The sequence below is a fragment of the Hyperolius riggenbachi genome, chromosome 3 (assembly GCF_040937935.1).
Source record: "Hyperolius riggenbachi isolate aHypRig1 chromosome 3, aHypRig1.pri, whole genome shotgun sequence".
In the NCBI taxonomy this organism is placed as follows: Eukaryota; Metazoa; Chordata; class Amphibia; order Anura; family Hyperoliidae; genus Hyperolius; species Hyperolius riggenbachi.
In genome coordinates this window covers 515,614,336-515,633,711 of record NC_090648.1, presented here as the reverse complement: position 1 = coordinate 515,633,711, position 19,376 = coordinate 515,614,336, and the positions used below count along the sequence as shown (strand labels likewise).

At 47.3% G+C, this 19,376-nt stretch overlaps 1 protein-coding gene across 1 annotated transcript in view; it reads right to left on the bottom strand.

Moving 5' to 3' along the window:
- Positions 1-19,376, bottom strand: part of LOC137564491 (E3 ubiquitin-protein ligase RNF213-like) — a 301,009-nt gene that overhangs the window by 18,645 nt on the left and 262,988 nt on the right. Inside the window, exons 54-55 of the mRNA XM_068278409.1 lie at positions 7,103-7,304; positions 1,780-1,857 (exon numbers count right to left, since the gene is read on the bottom strand). Of these exons, the coding sequence (XP_068134510.1) occupies positions 1,780-1,857; positions 7,103-7,304 (280 nt within the window). The remainder of the gene's footprint in view (positions 1-1,779; positions 1,858-7,102; positions 7,305-19,376) is intronic.

Here is a 19,376-nt window from a genome sequence, read left to right as displayed (position 1 = left end):
GACTCCTCCAGCATCACTACAGTATACAGCACTTGGGGAGGGGGTGGAGAGGCTGGGGGCGGGGCTCTGCAGACTCCTCCAGCATCACTACAGTACACAGCACTTGGGGAGGGGTGGAGAGGCTGGGGGCGGGGCCCTGCAGACTCCTCCAGCATCACTACAGTACACAGCACTTGGGGAGGGGTGGAGAGGCTGGGGGCGGGGCTCTGCAGACTCCAGCATCACTACAGTACACAGCACTTGGGGAGGGATGGAGAGGCTGGGGGCGGGGCTCTGCAGACTCCTCCAGCATCACTACAGTACACAGCACTTGGGGAGGGGTAGAGAGGTTGGGGCGGGGCTCTGCAGACTCCTCCAACATCACTACAGTACACAGCACTTGGGGAGGGGTAGAGAGGCTGGGGGCGGGGCTCTGCAGACTTCTCTAGCATCACTACAGTACACAGCACTTGGGGAGGGGTAGAGAGGTTAGGGATGGACGCTGTCCACAAGAGCCTGCTGCACACTGAATAGGGACTGTCTACAAATCTTTGTCTACAAAACTTTGTATGATTCCTTATCAGTGGCTGAGCAGATGCAGTCATTAGAACAATTGTGCGGAGAGCAGAAAGATTCTCTCTCTCTGTGCCCTTAGTTGTCAGTCTCTCAGGATAGGGAAAATAAACTTCTCCCCCACAGGGCCCCCTGCAGCTGCATCCCTTGCAGGTTCTATTGTTACCCCCTGCCTATTGATGAATGTGGACATAAGTACATGTGTATCTTGTGATAACATTCAGCAAACAATACTAAAATAGCTGGCACTGGGGTGTATTTTTTCTAACCACTTAACAGCAGTCTCTGCCCCCTTAAAGGGACACTGAAGACTTAAAAAAACAAAAGAGTTTTACTCACCTGGAGCTCCTACCAGCCCCCTGCAGCTTCCCCGTGCCCACGCAATCTCGCTGCTCTACCGCGCAGCTACTTCCATTGTCGGCGACAGGCCCGACAGGCCTGGCAACGCGAGTGATTCTTCGCATTCCTGGCAGCAATAGCAGTATTTAGAGGTCACTATTGTGGCCAGGAGAGCGAAGAATCACTCGCGTTCCCAGCCTGTTGGGGAAAGTAGCTGCTGGTGGGGACAGGAGGATCCGAGCGAGACTGCGTGAGCACGGGACGGCTGCAGGGGGCTGGTAGAAGCCCCAGGTGAGTAAAACTCTTGTTTTTAGACTTAACTGACCCTTTAAGGACCAGAGACTGCTGGTACAATAACGACGGAATCCCGACGAATCGCCGCGCATACACGCCACAATCTACGTCACCGCAACACGCCGGGATCCTTCTAACATCCACTCTGCCGTCTCTATGATGGCAAAGCCATGTGAGCCGGTCAGGAGCCGCTTTCATTGATAGACACGGCCAGGAGCCAATAAAATCATCTCCTGACCGACTCCCATGGATCTGCCGTCATAGAGACAGGCAGAGTTAGTGAGCTGCGGCGAGAGACGTCTGGTTTGAGCGGCGGGGAGGGATGGAAACGGCAGATGCGCGCTGCGGGCGGTGATTGAAATCTACATCGGGCCAGCCAGGTAACCACCAAAACAAAGCGTAGATTTATGGTCATTATGGTTCTTAAGTAGTTAAGAAATAGTGGCCGTCTTATAGCTAATATACTGTACAAGCAGAGCGTTACACGCCTCAATCTAAACAAAAGAAAAGTGTACATCCGCCTTTTTACTTTTATTGCGAAATGGAGAAAAGACACAAGTTATGAATTTGTTGAAAGTTTTTTTAGTTGCGCACCTGAGGTAGTCTTTTCTTTACATCTGTAAACAGGTTCTCGTAGTTTCTGTCATTGGAGAGCGTGAGAGTCGGCAATCCCTGCAAAATACAGAAATATTATTATGATGTATTTATATAGCACTGACATCTTCTGCAGCACATTACAGAGCACATAGTCATGTCACTGACTGTCCTCAGAGGAGCTCACACTCTAATCCTACCATAGTCATAGTCTAATGTCCTAGCATATTATTATTGTGTATTTATATAGCACTGACATCTCCTGCAGCACATTACAGAGTACATAGTCATGTCACTGACTGTCCTCAGAGGAGCTCACACTCTAATCCTACCATAGTCATAGTCTAATGTCCTACCATATTATTATTATGTATTTATATAGCACTGACATCTTCTGCAGCACATTACAGAGTACATAGTCATGTCACTGACTGTCCTCAGAGGAGCTCACACTCTAATCCTACCATAGTCATAGTGTAATGTCCTACCATATTATTATTATGTATTTATATAGCACTGATATCTTCTGCAGCACTTTACAGAGTACATAGTCATGTCACTGACTGTCCTCAGAGGAGCTCACAATCTATTCCTACCATAGTCATAGCCTAATGTCCTACCATATTATTATTATGTATTTATATAGCACTGACATCTTCTGTAGCACATTACAGAGTACATAGTCATGTCACTGAGTGTCCTCAGAGGAGCTCACAATCTAATCCTACCATAGTCATAGTCTAATGTCCTACCATATTATTATTATGTATTTATATAGCACTGACATCTTCTGCAGCACTTTACAGAGTACATAGTCATGTCACTGACTGTCCTCAGAGGAGCTCACAGTCTAATCCTACCATAGTCATAGTCTAATGTCCTACCATATTATTATTATGTATTTATATAGCACTGACATTTTCTGCAGCACTGTACAGAGTACATAGTCATGTCACTGACTGTCCTCAGAGGAGCTCACACTCTAATCCTACCATAGTCATAGTCTAATGTCCTACCATATTATTATTATGTATTTATATAGCACTGACATCTTCTGCAGCACATTACAGAGTACATAGTCATGTCACTGACTGTCCTCAGAGGAGCTCGCACTCTAATCCTATCATAGTCATAGTCTAATGTCATATTATATTATTATTGTGTATTTATATAGCACTGACATCTTCTGCAGCACATTACAGAGTACATAGTCATGTCACTGACTGTCCCCAAAGGAGCTCACAATCTAATCCTACCATAATCATAGTCTAATGTCCTACCATATTATTATTATGTATTTATATAGCACTGACATCTCCTGCAGCACTTTACTGAGGACATAGCTTCTTTGAGGACAGACAGTGACATGACTATGTCCTCAGTAAAGTGCTGCAGGAGATGTCAGTGCTGTATAAATACATAATAATATTATGGTAGGACATTATACTATGACTATGGTAGGATTAGAGTGTGAGCTCCTCTGAGGACAGTCAGTGACATGACTCACAATCTAATCCTATCATAGTCATAGTCTAATGTCCTACCATATTATTATTATGTATTTATATAGCACTGACATCTTCTGCAACACTGTACAGAGTACATAGTCATGTCACTGACTGTCCTCAGAGGAGCTCACACTCTAATCCTACCATAGTCATAGTCTAATGTCCTACCATATTATTATTATGTATTTATATAGCACTGACATTTTCTGCAGCACTGTACAGAGTACATAGTCATGTCACTGACTGTCCTCAGAGGAGCTCACACTCTAATCCTACCATAGTCATAGTCTAATGTCCTACCATATTATTATTATGTATTTATATAGCACTGACATCTTCTGCAGCACATTACAGAGTACATAGTCATGTCACTGACTGTCCTCAGAGGAGCTCGCACTCTAATCCTATCATAGTCATAGTCTAATGTCATATTATATTATTATTGTGTATTTATATAGCACTGACATCTTCTGCAGCACATTACAGAGTACATAGTCATGTCACTGACTGTCCCCAAAGGAGCTCACAATCTAATCCTACCATAATCATAGTCTAATGTCCTACCATATTATTATTATGTATTTATATAGCACTGACATCTCCTGCAGCACTTTACTGAGGACATAGCTTCTTTGAGGACAGACAGTGACATGACTATGTCCTCAGTAAAGTGCTGCAGGAGATGTCAGTGCTGTATAAATACATAATAATATTATGGTAGGACATTATACTATGACTATGGTAGGATTAGAGTGTGAGCTCCTCTGAGGACAGTCAGTGACATGACTCACAATCTAATCCTATCATAGTCATAGTCTAATGTCCTACCATATTATTATTATGTATTTATATAGCACTGACATCTTCTGCAACACTGTACAGAGTACATAGTCATGTCACTGACTGTCCTCAGAGGAGCTCACACTCTAATCCTACCATAGTCATAGTCTAATGTCCTACCATATTATTATTATGTATTTATATAGCACTGACATCTTCTGCAGCACTTTACAGAATACATAGTCATGTCACTGACTGTCCTCAGAGGAGCTCACAATCTAATCCTACCATAGTCATAGTCTAATGTCCTACCATATTATTATTATGCATTTATATAGCACTGACATCTTCTGCAGCATACTACAGAGCACATAGTCATAGGCCAAATGGTACTGTATACACCTTGCTGAGAAATAAGATTCTTTTAAACTTGTTAATTGAATACCAACATTGGCCTGGTCAGAGAACAAATGTGACTCCATGAAAAGAAAGCTCTGCTTATCAGCTACAAAAAAGGCAGACCCAAAGGCTCTACATTCTGCTAGGACTACACATACAATTGGGTTTGTACCGGTAATCACAATCGGTGAAGAGAACCGATTGCGATCTTTCACAGCTCATCCGTGACAGAGATGTCGTGATTAGGTGTGGCCGGGAGTTCCAAAGTGTAGGGGCAGCATGACAGAAGGTACGGTGACCATACGCCCCGCATTGCCCGGGGCGCGTCCTGCCTTCGGGGTCCGCTGTCTCGCCTTCGGGGTCCGCTGTCCCAGGCTGCATGAGGTCCCGGGAAACGTCCCGCTTTTAGCTGCAGGACGTCCCGGCCTCGGGACTTTGGCCACAGTACTGAATGAACTGGCCACTGATAGACGCTGCGCCAGTTCATAGCCCGCAGCCCCGCTCCAGCCTGCATAGTCTCCGGCAGGTGAGCAGGGCTACGGGAAGATGGCTGCCGAAGCCCTGTATTGGAGACTATTGTGTCTCCAGTACAGGGCTTTGGGCGCCATCTTCCCGTAGCCCTGCTCTGCCTGTCAGCGCGGGAGACTGCAGGAGGAGCAAGATGGTTCCGGGAGCTGCGTGCAAGAGGCCAGAGACTTCTGTCAGGTGAGTAAATGCTTTTTATTCCAGGTTAAATGCTGTCCAAATTGCTTTTACTTTGTGCTGACATGTTGCTCACATTGCGTTTATTTTGTGCTGTCATGTTGCCCACATTGCGTTTATTTTGTGCTGACATGTTGCTCACATTGCATTTATTTTGTGCTGACATGTTGCCCACATTGCGTTTATTTTCGGTTGACGTGTTGCCCACATTGCGTTTATTTTCTGTTGACGTGTTGCCCACATTGCGTTTATTTTCTGTTGACGTGTTGCCCACATTGCGTTTATTTTGTGCTGACATGTTGCCCATTGTGTTTATTTTGTGCTGACATGTTGCCCACATTGCGTTTATTTTGTGCTGACATGTTGCCCTCATTGCATTTATTTTGTGCGGACATGTTGCTCACATTGCATTTATTTTGTGCTGACATGTTGCTCACATTGCATTTATTTTGTGCTGACATGTTGCCCATATTGCGTTTATTTTGTGCTGACATGTTGCCCATTGCGTTTATTTTCTGTTGACATGTTGCCCACATTGCGTTTATTTTGTGCTGAAATGTTGCTCACATTGCGTTTATTTTGTGCTGACATGTTGCCCACATTGCGTTTATTTTCTGGTGTCTGGAGTACCGGTAATTGTTGCTGCATTTATTATTTAATGGTCATAGATGGCTATGTTTGATGCTTTGGGGTTACGGTATACTATTAAGTAGCATCACACAGTTTCTGCACACCCATGATGCGAAACCTCGTTTGACCACATAATGGCGTAAACACTGCTTTCTTATGCCTCGCTGTTGCATCATTATGTTAGCTCCGCCCATACAATGTCATGGCCACGGCCATTTTTCGGTGCGGCACGCTGTGCGCCAAAGCCCCCCCATTATTCTGCATATGGTCACTTTTACTCTGGTGCTTGTCAAGTTGGTATCCTAGAAAGTAGGCCCTGATTAACCACTTCAGCCTAACTGGACGAAAATTTTCGTCCAGTTAGGCTGCGCGCACTCCCGCGGGTCGCGCGCGCTCCCGCGGGCCCCCCGTGCGTGCCCCCGCTGATGGCCGTTGGCCCACCGATCAGTGAAAGGGATTATAAATCCCTTTCGCTGATCGGACCCTCCCCCCGAGAAAAGCCGACAGCGTCTCTTCAGACGCTGCGGCTTTTCTGAGCTCTGGTCTCCTTTCTTCTGCCTGGGAGCGAGATCGATCGCTCCCAGGACTTTTTGACTGTGGCCATCTTGTGGCCAAATAGCAAATTACACCAAAAACACACTTTGTGTTAAATAACTACATTTTAATACATTAAAAAAAACCTGTTTACCTCCCACACCAAAAAATACCCACATACAAGTTTAAATAAAATAAAAATAAAAAATTACAATAATAATAATAAAAAAAAACTAAATATATAAATAGTTACCTAAGGGTCTGAACTTTTTAAATATGCATGTCAAAGGAGTATATCAATATGATTTATTAAATGATGGGCTTGTAAATAGTGATGGACGCAAATTGAAAAAATGCACCTTTATTTCCAAATTGAATATCGGCGTCATACATTGTGATAGGGACATAATTTAAATGGTGTAATAAGCGGGACAAATTGGTAAATAAAGTACATGGTATGGCAGCATGTATTAATTCCAAACTATAATGGCCAAAAGCTGAGGAATAATGATTTTTTTTCCATTTCTTTCTTAATATTCCTGTTAAAATGGATTTAGAATAAATTAATTCTCAGCAAAGTGTATCACCCACAGAAAGCCTAATTGGTGGCGAAAAAAACAAGATATAGATCCATTCATTGTGATGAGTAGTGATAAAGTTATTAGCAAATGAATGGGAGGTGAAAGTTGCTCGGATGCAAAAAAATGTCAACCCTTGGGGCTGAAGTGGTTAAATCGTATTCATCCAGAAGACAATCTCCCGATACTCACAGCGAGGGTGATGATGGGTTTCCCCTGGAAGAAGCGGGAGGAGATCTGATCCTGGATCTTTGGAAAGTCAATCTCTTGCAGAGTCTCTTTCCCGCTCTCCAGGCTGTACTGGCAGTTGGACAAGATAATCGGCACCAGATCCTTCTCCATCTCATAGCTGATCACATGCAGGTCCATCACTTCTGACGCCTTAATGGAGTACCTGCAGGAAGCAAAACCCAACGTTCAAGATACAAAAAATAAAGATGTGATCTGAGGGCACTGACTGGTAGGGACAAGGGGACAAACATACAAAACTGTCCTTTATAACGGGGAATACAATATGACACTAAAATTAATTACCTGTACATCCATCCTATAAGTCGACCTCGTCTAGAAGTCAACTCCAATACTGGACCCTCTTAAAGCGCAACAACCAAACTGGGATGGGAATAGCTTGTCTAGGTGTTTATAAGTACTGCTCTATATCTCACCCTCCTTATCACTCACTTCCTTTAATGTTTTGAGCAGTCCAGAAAAACATGTGGGGCTTTCAGGATTAGCTGTAGCCTAAGCAGAAAGGAATGTATCTCTTATCTGTTACATGGAGTAAAATAAACATTCTGTACAATTGTAAGTGAAATCTAACACCAAGGCAAGATTTTTTTGTCCTGTCAAAGAAAATTAAGCTGGCCATACACTGGCCCGATTTGCCGCCGTTTGACAGCAGATTCGATCACTGTGATGGAATCTGCTGAAAACATGGCCTGACATACCACTGCTACGCAGACGACACCCAACTATATCTTTCCTTCAAGCCTGGTGTGACAGACCCAACTCTAACTATAAACGCCTGCTTACGTGAACTACAGCAATGGATGAATGACAACTGGCTGAAACTAAATGCAGACAAAACTGAAGTCCTTCTGATTGGAGGGCAGTGCATGACAACAAAACAACTTAACTTGCAGTCTTCACCACTGGGAATAGGAGGCACGGATCTACGCAGCTCTGATCATGTGCAGAGCCTGGGAGTTCTAATTGATGGGGATTTAAACTTCAGAACTCAAATCTCTGCGGTGGTGAAATCATCCTATTTTCACCTGAAGAACATTGCAAAAATCAAGCACCTCATACCCCCAGAAGATCTGCCAACCTTAGTCCACGCCTTCATCACATCCCGACTGGACTACTGCAATGCTCTCTACACTGGCCTTCCAAAAAAGGCCTTGTACCGCCTACAGCTGATACAGAATACTGCTGCCAGACTGCTAACCAACCAACCCCGTCACTGCCACATAATGCCAGTCCTGCATTCCCTTCACTGGCTACCTATAGAATGGAGGGTCCTATTCAAGATCGGCCTACTGACATTTAAATCTCTGAATAATCTAGGCCCTGGATACTTGAAAGATATGTTACAGCTGTGTAGCAATACCCGCATTCTCAGATCCACAGGTTCTAATAATCTAGTCATACCCAGAGTCCACTTGGAAACTTTTGGTCCCAGAGCCTCCTGTCATGCTGCCCCTATGTTTTGGAACTCCTTACCTCAACAGATCAGGACAGCCCCATCCCTGGATGTGTTTAAATCCAGACTGAAAACCCACCTGTTCAGTCTGGCATTTGCAGAAATATAACTTTTGTTGTGTGAATACTTCATCCTACTAACTACTGAATCTGAGAGAGCCTAAGCGCTTTGAGTCCTATGGGAGAAAAGCGCTATAGAAATGTTATTGTATTGTATTGTAATTGTTCGTGCTAAACGCACCCGCTGTTCCGATTTCCTCCTGAAATCGGATCGGTCCGTCGATCGCGCCGTGCGGGAAATTACCGTCGATCGCCCGTGGGTAGGGAGCGCGTCGCTAGCGGCGGCCGATCCGATACAGGTATACATTACCTGACGCTGGCTCCCGGGCATCTTATCCGCGCTGCACCGCTCTGTTCCTGCTCCATCCCAGCGTACATTAACTTCCTGTGTCACTCCAGTGACCAGGAAGTTCAAATAGAGGGCACTCTATTTGAACTTCCTGGTCACGGAGTGACACAGTGTACGCTGGGATGCGGTGCGGGATGCTGGGATGCAGTGCAGCGCAGAGACCCAGAGCCAGCTTCAGGTAATGTATACGGGGGGGGGGGGGGGGGGGGGGACAGGCGGCAGGAGCAGCTCAACAGATTGTGATCGGTTTCAGGCTGAAGTCGATTCACAATCTGTTTGCAGTAAAGACAGCCATACGATCCCTCTCTGATCAGATTCAATCACATAGGGATCTGTCAGTTGGTCGATCTAAAGGCAAATCGACCAGTGTATGGCTACCTATAGTCTGTAGTCTTCTGAGAGATGCAGAGACCAGTGTTTCCGATGCTGCAACTAGAAAAATGGCCGTAAAAGTGGGAATTCTGAATGATTTACTGCATTCTGCTATATGTCACTACAGGACCTCTTTACTTCATTCTGCTATATGTCACTACAGGGCCTCTTTACTGCATTCTGCTATATGTCACTACAGGGCCTCTTTACTGCATTCTGCTATATGTCACTACAGGACCTCTTTACTGCATTCTGCTATATGTCACTACAGGGCCCCTTTACTGCATTCTGCTATATGTCACTACAGGGCCTCTTTACTGCATTTTGCTACAAGTCACTACAGTGAAGTATAAATCCAGCCTTGTGTGCAACTGCCATGCTAATCTGCGTATGCACGCATGTTGTGCTGGGTCCACAACAATCATTTTAAAAGAAGAAAATAAAGGGAGGTCACTACTTACCTCTGCTCGGTGTTGGTGTGCCTGGCCAGGGCATAGATGAAGCTGTTGTGCAGAGCTATGAGGTAACTGTGATAGAAGGGGGGCTACTTACTTCTGCTCGGTGTTGGTGTGCGTGGCCAGGGCATAGATGAGGCTGTTGTGCAGAGCTATGAGGTAGCTGTGATACAAGGGAAGTACTTACTTCTGCTCGGTGTTGGTGTGCGTGGCCAGTGCATAGATGAAGCTGTTGTGCAGAGCTATGAGGTAACTGTGATAGAAGGGAAGTACTTACTTCTGCTCGGTGTTGGTGTGCGTGGCCACGGCATAGATGAAGCTGTTGTGCAGAGCTATGAGGTAACTGTGATAGAAGGGAAGTACTTACTTCTGCTCGGTGTTGGTGTGCGTGGCCACGGCATAGATGAAGCTGTTGTGCAGAGCTATGAGGTAGCTGTGATAGAAGGGAAGTACTTACTTCTGCTGTGTTGGTGTGCGTGGCCAGGGCATAGATGAAGCTGTTGTGCAGAGCTATGAGGTAACTGTGATAGAAGGGAAGTACTTACTTCTGCTCTGTGTTGGTGTGCGTGGCCAGGGCCTAGATGAAGCTGTTGTGCAGAGCTATGAGGTAACTGTGATAGAAGGGGGGCTACTTACTTCTGCTCGGTGTTGGTGTGCGTGGCCAGGGCATAGATGAGGCTGTTGTGCAGAGCTATGAGGTCACTGTGATAGAAGGGAAGTACTTACTTCTGCTCGGTGTTGGTGTGCGTGGCCAGGGCATAGATGAGGCTGTTGTGCAGAGCTATGAGGTAGCTGTGATACAAGGGAAGTACTTACTTCTGCTCGGTGTTGGTGTGCGTGGCCAGTGCATAGATGAAGCTGTTGTGCAGAGCTATGAGGTAACTGTGATAGAAGGGAAGTACTTACTTCTGCTCGGTGTTGGTGTGCGTGGCCACGGCATAGATGAAGCTGTTGTGCAGAGCTATGAGGTAACTGTGATAGAAGGGAAGTACTTACTTCTGCTCGGTGTTGGTGTGCGTGGCCACGGCATAGATGAAGCTGTTGTGCAGAGCTATGAGGTAGCTGTGATAGAAGGGAAGTACTTACTTCTGCTGTGTTGGTGTGCGTGGCCAGGGCATAGATGAAGCTGTTGTGCAGAGCTATGAGGTAACTGTGATAGAAGGGAGGTACTTACTTCTGCTCGGTGTTGGTGTGCGTGGCCACGGCATAGATGAAGCTGTTGTGCAGAGCTATGAGGTAACTGTGATAGAAGGGAAGTACTTACTTCTGCTCGGTGTTGGTGTGCGTGGCCACGGCATAGATGAAGCTGTTGTGCAGAGCTATGAGGTAACTGTGATAGAAGGGAAGTACTTACTTCTGCTCGGTGTTGGTGTGCGTGGCTAGGGCATAGATGAAGCTGTTGTGCAGAGCTATGAGGTAACTGTGATAGAAGGGGGGCTACTTACTTCTGCTCGGTGTTGGTGTGCGTGGCCAGGGCATAGATGAAGCTGTTGTGCAGGGCTATGAGGTAACTGTGATAGAAGGGAAGTACTTCTGCTCGGTGTTGGTGTGCATGGCCAGGGCATAGATGAGGCTGTTGTGCAGAGCTATGAGGTAGCTGTGATACAAGGGAAGTACTTACTTCTGCTCGGTGTTGGTGTGCGTGGCCAGTGCATAGATGAAGCTGTTGTGCAGAGCTATGAGGTAACTGTGATAGAAGGGAAGTACTTACTTCTGCTCGGTGTTGGTGTGCGTGGCCACGGCATAGATGAAGCTGTTGTGCAGAGCTATGAGGTAGCTGTGATAGAAGGTAAGTACTTACTTCTGCTCGGTGTTGGTGTGAGTGGCCACGGCATAGATGAAGCTGTTGTGCAGAGCTATGAGGTAACTGTGATAGAAGGGAAGTACTTCTGCGCGGTGTTGGTGTGCGTGGCCAGGGCATAGATGAAGCTGTTGTGCAGAGCTATGAGGTAGCTGTGATAGAAGGGGGGCTACTTACTTCTGCTCGGTGTTGGTGTGCGTGGCCACGGCATAGATGAAGCTGTTGTGCAGAGCTATGAGGTAACTGTGATAGAAGGGAAGTACTTACTTCTGCTCGGTGTTGGTGTGCGTGGCCAGGGCATAGATGAAGGTGTTGTGCAGAGCTATGAGGTAACTGTGATAGAAGGGGGCTACTTACTTCTGCTCAGTGTTGGTGTGCGTGGCCAGGGCATAGATGAAGGTGCTGTGCAGAGCTATGAGGTAACTGTGATAGAAGGGAAGTACTTACTTCTGCTCGGTGTTGGTGTGCGTGGCCACGGCATAGATGAAGCTGTTGTGCAGAGCTATGAGGTAACTGTGATAGAAGGGAAGTACTTACTTCTGCTCGGTGTTGGTGTGCGTGGCCACGGCATAGATGAAGCTGTTGTGCAGAGCTATGAGGTAGCTGTGATAGAAGGGAAGTACTTACTTCTGCTGTGTTGGTGTGCGTGGCCAGGGCATAGATGAAGCTGTTGTGCAGAGCTATGAGGTAACTGTGATAGAAGGGAGGTACTTACTTCTGCTCGGTGTTGGTGTGCGTGGCCACGGCATAGATTAAGCTGTTGTGCAGAGCTATGAGGTAACTGTGATAGAAGGGAAGTACTTACTTCTGCTCGGTGTTGGTGTGCGTGGCCACGGCATAGATGAAGCTGTTGTGCAGAGCTATGAGGTAACTGTGATAGAAGGGAAGTACTTACTTCTGCTCGGTGTTGGTGTGCGTGGCTAGGGCATAGATGAAGCTGTTGTGCAGAGCTATGAGGTAACTGTGATAGAAGGGGGGCTACTTACTTCTGCTCGGTGTTGGTGTGCGTGGCCAGGGCATAGATGAAGCTGTTGTGCAGGGCTATGAGGTAACTGTGATAGAAGGGAAGTACTTCTGCTCGGTGTTGGTGTGCATGGCCAGGGCATAGATGAGGCTGTTGTGCAGAGCTATGAGGTAGCTGTGATACAAGGGAAGTACTTACTTCTGCTCGGTGTTGGTGTGCGTGGCCAGTGCATAGATGAAGCTGTTGTGCAGAGCTATGAGGTAACTGTGATAGAAGGGAAGTACTTACTTCTGCTCGGTGTTGGTGTGCGTGGCCACGGCATAGATGAAGCTGTTGTGCAGAGCTATGAGGTAGCTGTGATAGAAGGGAAGTACTTACTTCTGCTCGGTGTTGGTGTGAGTGGCCACGGCATAGATGAAGCTGTTGTGCAGAGCTATGAGGTAACTGTGATAGAAGGGAAGTACTTCTGCGCGGTGTTGGTGTGCGTGGCCAGGGCATAGATGAAGCTGTTGTGCAGAGCTATGAGGTAGCTGTGATAGAAGGGGGGCTACTTACTTCTGCTCGGTGTTGGTGTGCGTGGCCACGGCATAGATGAAGCTGTTGTGCAGAGCTATGAGGTAACTGTGATAGAAGGGAAGTACTTACTTCTGCTCGGTGTTGGTGTGCGTGGCCAGGGCATAGATGAAGGTGTTGTGCAGAGCTATGAGGTAACTGTGATAGAAGGGGGCTACTTACTTCTGCTCAGTGTTGGTGTGCGTGGCCAGGGCATAGATGAAGGTGCTGTGCAGAGCTATGAGGTAACTGTGATAGAAGGGAAGTACTTACTTCTGCTCGGTGTTGGTGCGCATGGCCAGGGCATAGATAAAGGTGTTGTGCAGAGCTATGAGGTAACTGTGATAGAAGGGAAGTACTTACTTCTGCCCGGTGTTGGTGTGAGTGGCCAGGGCACAGATGAAGCTGTTGTGCAGAGCTATTAGGGAACTGTGATATAAGGGAAGTACTTACTTCTGCTCGGTGTTGGTGTGCATGGCTACGGCATAGATGTAGGTGTTGTGCAGAGCTATGAGGTAACTGTGATAGAAGGGAAGTACTTACTTCTGCTCGGTGTTGGTGTGCGTGGCCAGGGCATAGATGAAGCTGTTGTGCAGAGCTATGAGGTAACTGTGATAGAAGGGAAGTACTTACTTCTGCTCGGTGTTGGTGTGCGTGGCCAGGGCATAGATGAAGCTGTTGTGCAGAGCTATGAGGTCACTGTGATAGAGGGGAAGTACTTACTTCTGCTCGGTGTTGGTGTGCGTGGCCAGGGCATAGATGAAGCTGTTGTGCAGAGCTATGAGGTAACTGTGATAGAAGGGAAGTACTTACTTCTGCTCAGTGTTGGTGTGTGTGGCCAGGGCATAGATGAAGCTGTTGTGCAGAGCTATGAGGTAACTGTGATAGAAGGGAAGTACTTACTTCTGCTCAGTGTTGGTGTGTGTGGCCAGGGCATAGATGAAGCTGTGTTGCAGAGCTATGAGGTAGCTGTGATAGAAGGGAAGTACTTACTTCTGCTCAGTGTTGGTGTGCGTGGCCACGGCATAGATGAAGGTGTTGTGCAGAGCTATGAGGTAACTGTGATAGAAGGGAAGTACTTACTTCTGCTCGGTGTTGGTGTGCGTGGCCACGGCATAGATAAAGGTGTTGTGCAGAGCTATGAGGTAACTGTGATAGAAGGGAAGTACTTACTTCTGCCCGGTGTTGGTGTGAGTGGCCAGGGCACAGATGAAGCTGTTGTGCAGAGCTATTAGGGAACTGTGATAGAAGGGAAGTACTTACTTCTGCTCGGTGTTGGTGTGCATGGCTACGGCATAGATGTAGGTGTTGTGCAGAGCTATGAGGTAACTGTGATAGAAGGGAAGTACTTACTTCTGCTCGGTGTTGGTGTGCGTGGCCAGGGCATAGATGAAGCTGTTGTGCAGAGCTATGAGGTAACTGTGATAGAAGGGAAGTACTTACTTCTGCTCGGTGTTGGTGTGCGTGGCCAGGGCATAGATGAAGCTGTTGTGCAGAGCTATGAGGTCACTGTGATAGAGGGGAAGTACTTACTTCTGCTCGGTGTTGGTGTGCGTGGCCAGGGCATAGATGAAGCTGTTGTGCAGAGCTATGAGGTAACTGTGATAGAAGGGAAGTACTTACTTCTGCTCAGTGTTGGTGTGTGTGGCCAGGGCATAGATGAAGCTGTTGTGCAGAGCTATGAGGTAACTGTGATAGAAGGGAAGTACTTACTTCTGCTCAGTGTTGGTGTGTGTGGCCAGGGCATAGATGAAGCTGTGTTGCAGAGCTATGAGGTAGCTGTGATAGAAGGGAAGTACTTACTTCTGCTCGGTGTTGGTGTGCGTGGCCACGGCATAGATGAAGGTGTTGTGCAGAGCTATGAGGTAACTGTGATAGAAGGGAAGTACTTACTTCTGCCCGGTGTTGGTGTGAGTGGCCAGGGCACAGATGAAGCTGTTGTGCAGAGCTATTAGGGAACTGTGATAGAAGGGAAGTACTTACTTCTGCTCGGTGTTGGTGTGCATGGCTACGGCATAGATGTAGGTGTTGTGCAGAGCTATGAGGTAACTGTGATAGAGGGGAAGTACTTACTTCTGCTCGGTGTTGGTGTGCGTGGCCAGGGCATAGATGAAGCTGTTGTGCAGAGCTATGAGGTAACTGTGATAGAAGGGAAGTACTTACTTCTGCTCGGTGTTGGTGTGCGTGGCCACGGCATAGATGAAGGTGTTGTGCAGAGCTATGAGGTAACTGTGATAGAAGGGAAGTACTTACTTCTGCTCGGTGTTGGTGTGCGTGGCCAGGGCATAGATGAAGCTGTTGTGCAGAGCTATGAGGTAACTGTGATAGAAAGGAAGTACTTACTTCTGCTCGGTGTTGGTGTGCGTGGCCAGGGCATAGATGAAGCTGTTGTGCAGAGCTATGAGGTAGCTGTGATAGAAGGGAAGTACTTACTTCTGCTCGGTGTTGGTGTGCGTGGCCAGGGCATAGATGAAGCTGTTGTGCAGAGCTATGAGGTAACTGTGATAGAAGAGAAGTACTTACTTCTGCTCGTTGTTGGTGTGCGTGGCCAGGACATAGATGAAGCTGTTGTGCAGAGCTATGAGGCAACTGTGATAGAAGGGAAGTACTTACTTCTGCTCGGTGTTGGTGTGTGTGGCCAGGGCATAGATGAAGCTGTTGTGCAGAGCTATGAGGTAACTGTGATAGAAGGGAAGTACTTACTTCTGCTCGGTGTTGGTGTGCGTGGCCAGGGCATAGATGAAGCTGTTGTGCAGAGCTATGAGCTAACTGTGATAGAAGGGAAATACTTACTTCTGCTCGGTGTTGGTGTGCGTGGCCAGGGCATAGATGAAGCTGTTGTGCAGAGCTATGAGGTAACTGTGATAGAAGGGAAGTACTTACTTCTGCTCTGTGTTGGTGTGCGTGGCCAGGGCATAGATGAAGCTGTTGTGCAGAGCTATGAGGTAACTGTGATAGAAGGGAAGTACTTACTTCTGCTTGGTGTTGGTGTGCGTGGCCACGGCATAGATGAAGCTGTTGTGCAGAGCTATGAGGTAACTGTGATAGAAGGGAAGTACTTACTTCTGCTCGGTGTTGGTGTGTGTGGCCACGGCATAGATGAAGCTGTTGTGCAGAGCTATGAGGTAACTGTGATAGAAGGGAAGTACTTACTTCTGCTCGGTGTTGGTGTGCGTGGCCAGGGCATAGATGAAGGTGTTGTGCAGAGCTATGAGGTAACTGTGATAGAAGGGGGCTACTTACTTCTGCTCAGTGTTGGTGTGCGTGGCCAGGGCATAGATGAAGGTGCTGTGCAGAGCTATGAGGTAACTGTGATAGAAGGGAAGTACTTACTTCTGCTCGGTGTTGGTGCGCATGGCCAGGGCATAGATAAAGGTGTTGTGCAGAGCTATGAGGTAACTGTGATAGAAGGGAAGTACTTACTTCTGCCCGGTGTTGGTGTGAGTGGCCAGGGCACAGATGAAGCTGTTGTGCAGAGCTATTAGGGAACTGTGATAGAAGGGAAGTACTTACTTCTGCTCGGTGTTGGTGTGCATGGCTACGGCATAGATGTAGGTGTTGTGCAGAGCTATGAGGTAACTGTGATAGAAGGGAAGTACTTACTTCTGCTCGGTGTTGGTGTGCGTGGCCAGGGCATAGATGAAGCTGTTGTGCAGAGCTATGAGGTAACTGTGATAGAAGGGAAGTACTTACTTCTGCTCGGTGTTGGTGTGCGTGGCCAGGGCATAGATGAAGCTGTTGTGCAGAGCTATGAGGTCACTGTGATAGAGGGGAAGTACTTACTTCTGCTCGGTGTTGGTGTGCGTGGCCAGGGCATAGATGAAGCTGTTGTGCAGAGCTATGAGGTAACTGTGATAGAAGGGAAGTACTTACTTCTGCTCAGTGTTGGTGTGTGTGGCCAGGGCATAGATGAAGCTGTTGTGCAGAGCTATGAGGTAACTGTGATAGAAGGGAAGTACTTACTTCTGCTCAGTGTTGGTGTGTGTGGCCAGGGCATAGATGAAGCTGTGTTGCAGAGCTATGAGGTAGCTGTGATAGAAGGGAAGTACTTACTTCTGCTCAGTGTTGGTGTGCGTGGCCACGGCATAGATGAAGGTGTTGTGCAGAGCTATGAGGTAACTGTGATAGAAGGGAAGTACTTACTTCTGCTCGGTGTTGGTGTGCGTGGCCACGGCATAGATAAAGGTGTTGTGCAGAGCTATGAGGTAACTGTGATAGAAGGGAAGTACTTACTTCTGCCCGGTGTTGGTGTGAGTGGCCAGGGCACAGATGAAGCTGTTGTGCAGAGCTATTAGGGAACTGTGATAGAAGGGAAGTACTTACTTCTGCTCGGTGTTGGTGTGCATGGCTACGGCATAGATGTAGGTGTTGTGCAGAGCTATGAGGTAACTGTGATAGAAGGGAAGTACTTACTTCTGCTCGGTGTTGGTGTGCGTGGCCAGGGCATAGATGAAGCTGTTGTGCAGAGCTATGAGGTAACTGTGATAGAAGGGAAGTACTTACTTCTGCTCGGTGTTGGTGTGCGTGGCCAGGGCATAGATGAAGCTGTTGTGCAGAGCTATGAGGTCACTGTGATAGGGGGGAAGTACTTACTTCTGCTCGGTGTTGGTGTGCGTGGCCAGGGCATAGATGAAGCTGTTGTGCAGAGCTATGAGGTAACTGTGATAGAAGGGAAGTACTTACTTCTGCTCAGTGTTGGTGTGTGTGGCCAGGGCATAGATGAAGCTGTTGTGCAGAGCTATGAGGTAACTGTGATAGAAGGGAAGTACTTACTTCTGCTCAGTGTTGGTGTGTGTGGCCAGGGCATAGATGAAGCTGTGTTGCAGAGCTATGAGGTAGCTGTGATAGAAGGGAAGTACTTACTTCTGCTCGGTGTTGGTGTGCGTGGCCACGGCATAGATGAAGGTGTTGTGCAGAGCTATGAGGTAACTGTGATAGAAGGGAAGTACTTACTTCTGCCCGGTGTTGGTGTGAGTGGCCAGGGCACAGATGAAGCTGTTGTGCAGAGCTATTAGGGAACTGTGATAGAAGGGAAGTACTTACTTCTGCTCGGTGTTGGTGTGCATGGCTACGGCATAGATGTAGGTGTTGTGCAGAGCTATGAGGTAACTGTGATAGAGGGGAAGTACTTACTTCTGCTCGGTGTTGGTGTGCGTGGCCAGGGCATAGATGAAGCTGTTGTGCAGAGCTATGAGGTAACTGTGATAGAAGGGAAGTACTTACTTCTGCTCGGTGTTGGTGTGCGTGGCCACGGCATAGATGAAGGTGTTGTGCAGAGCTATGAGGTAACTGTGATAGAAGGGAAGTACTTACTTCTGCTCGGTGTTGGTGTGCGTGGCCAGGGCATAGATGAAGCTGTTGTGCAGAGCTATGAGGTAACTGTGATAGAAAGGAAGTACTTACTTCTGCTCGGTGTTGGTGTGCGTGGCCAGGGCATAGATGAAGCTGTTGTGCAGAGCTATGAGGTAGCTGTGATAGAAGGGAAGTACTTACTTCTGCTCGGTGTTGGTGTGCGTGGCCAGGGCATAGATGAAGCTGTTGTGCAGAGCTATGAGGTAACTGTGATAGAAGAGAAGTACTTACTTCTGCTCGTTGTTGGTGTGCGTGGCCAGGACATAGATGAAGCTGTTGTGCAGAGCTATGAGGCAACTGTGATAGAAGGGAAGTACTTACTTCTGCTCGGTGTTGGTGTGTGTGGCCAGGGCATAGATGAAGCTGTTGTGCAGAGCTATGAGGTAACTGTGATAGAAGGGAAGTACTTACTTCTGCTCGGTGTTGGTGTGCGTGGCCAGGGCATAGATGAAGCTGTTGTGCAGAGCTATGAGCTAACTGTGATAGAAGGGAAATACTTACTTCTGCTCGGTGTTGGTGTGCGTGGCCAGGGCATAGATGAAGCTGTTGTGCAGAGCTATGAGGTAACTGTGATAGAAGGGAAGTACTTACTTCTGCTCTGTGTTGGTGTGCGTGGCCAGGGCATAGATGAAGCTGTTGTGCAGAGCTATGAGGTAACTGTGATAGAAGGGAAGTACTTACTTCTGCTTGGTGTTGGTGTGCGTGGCCACGGCATAGATGAAGCTGTTGTGCAGAGCTATGAGGTAACTGTGATAGAAGGGAAGTACTTACTTCTGCTCGGTGTTGGTGTGTGTGGCCACGGCATAGATGAAGCTGTTGTGCAGAGCTATGAGGTAACTGTGATAGAAGGGAAGTACTTA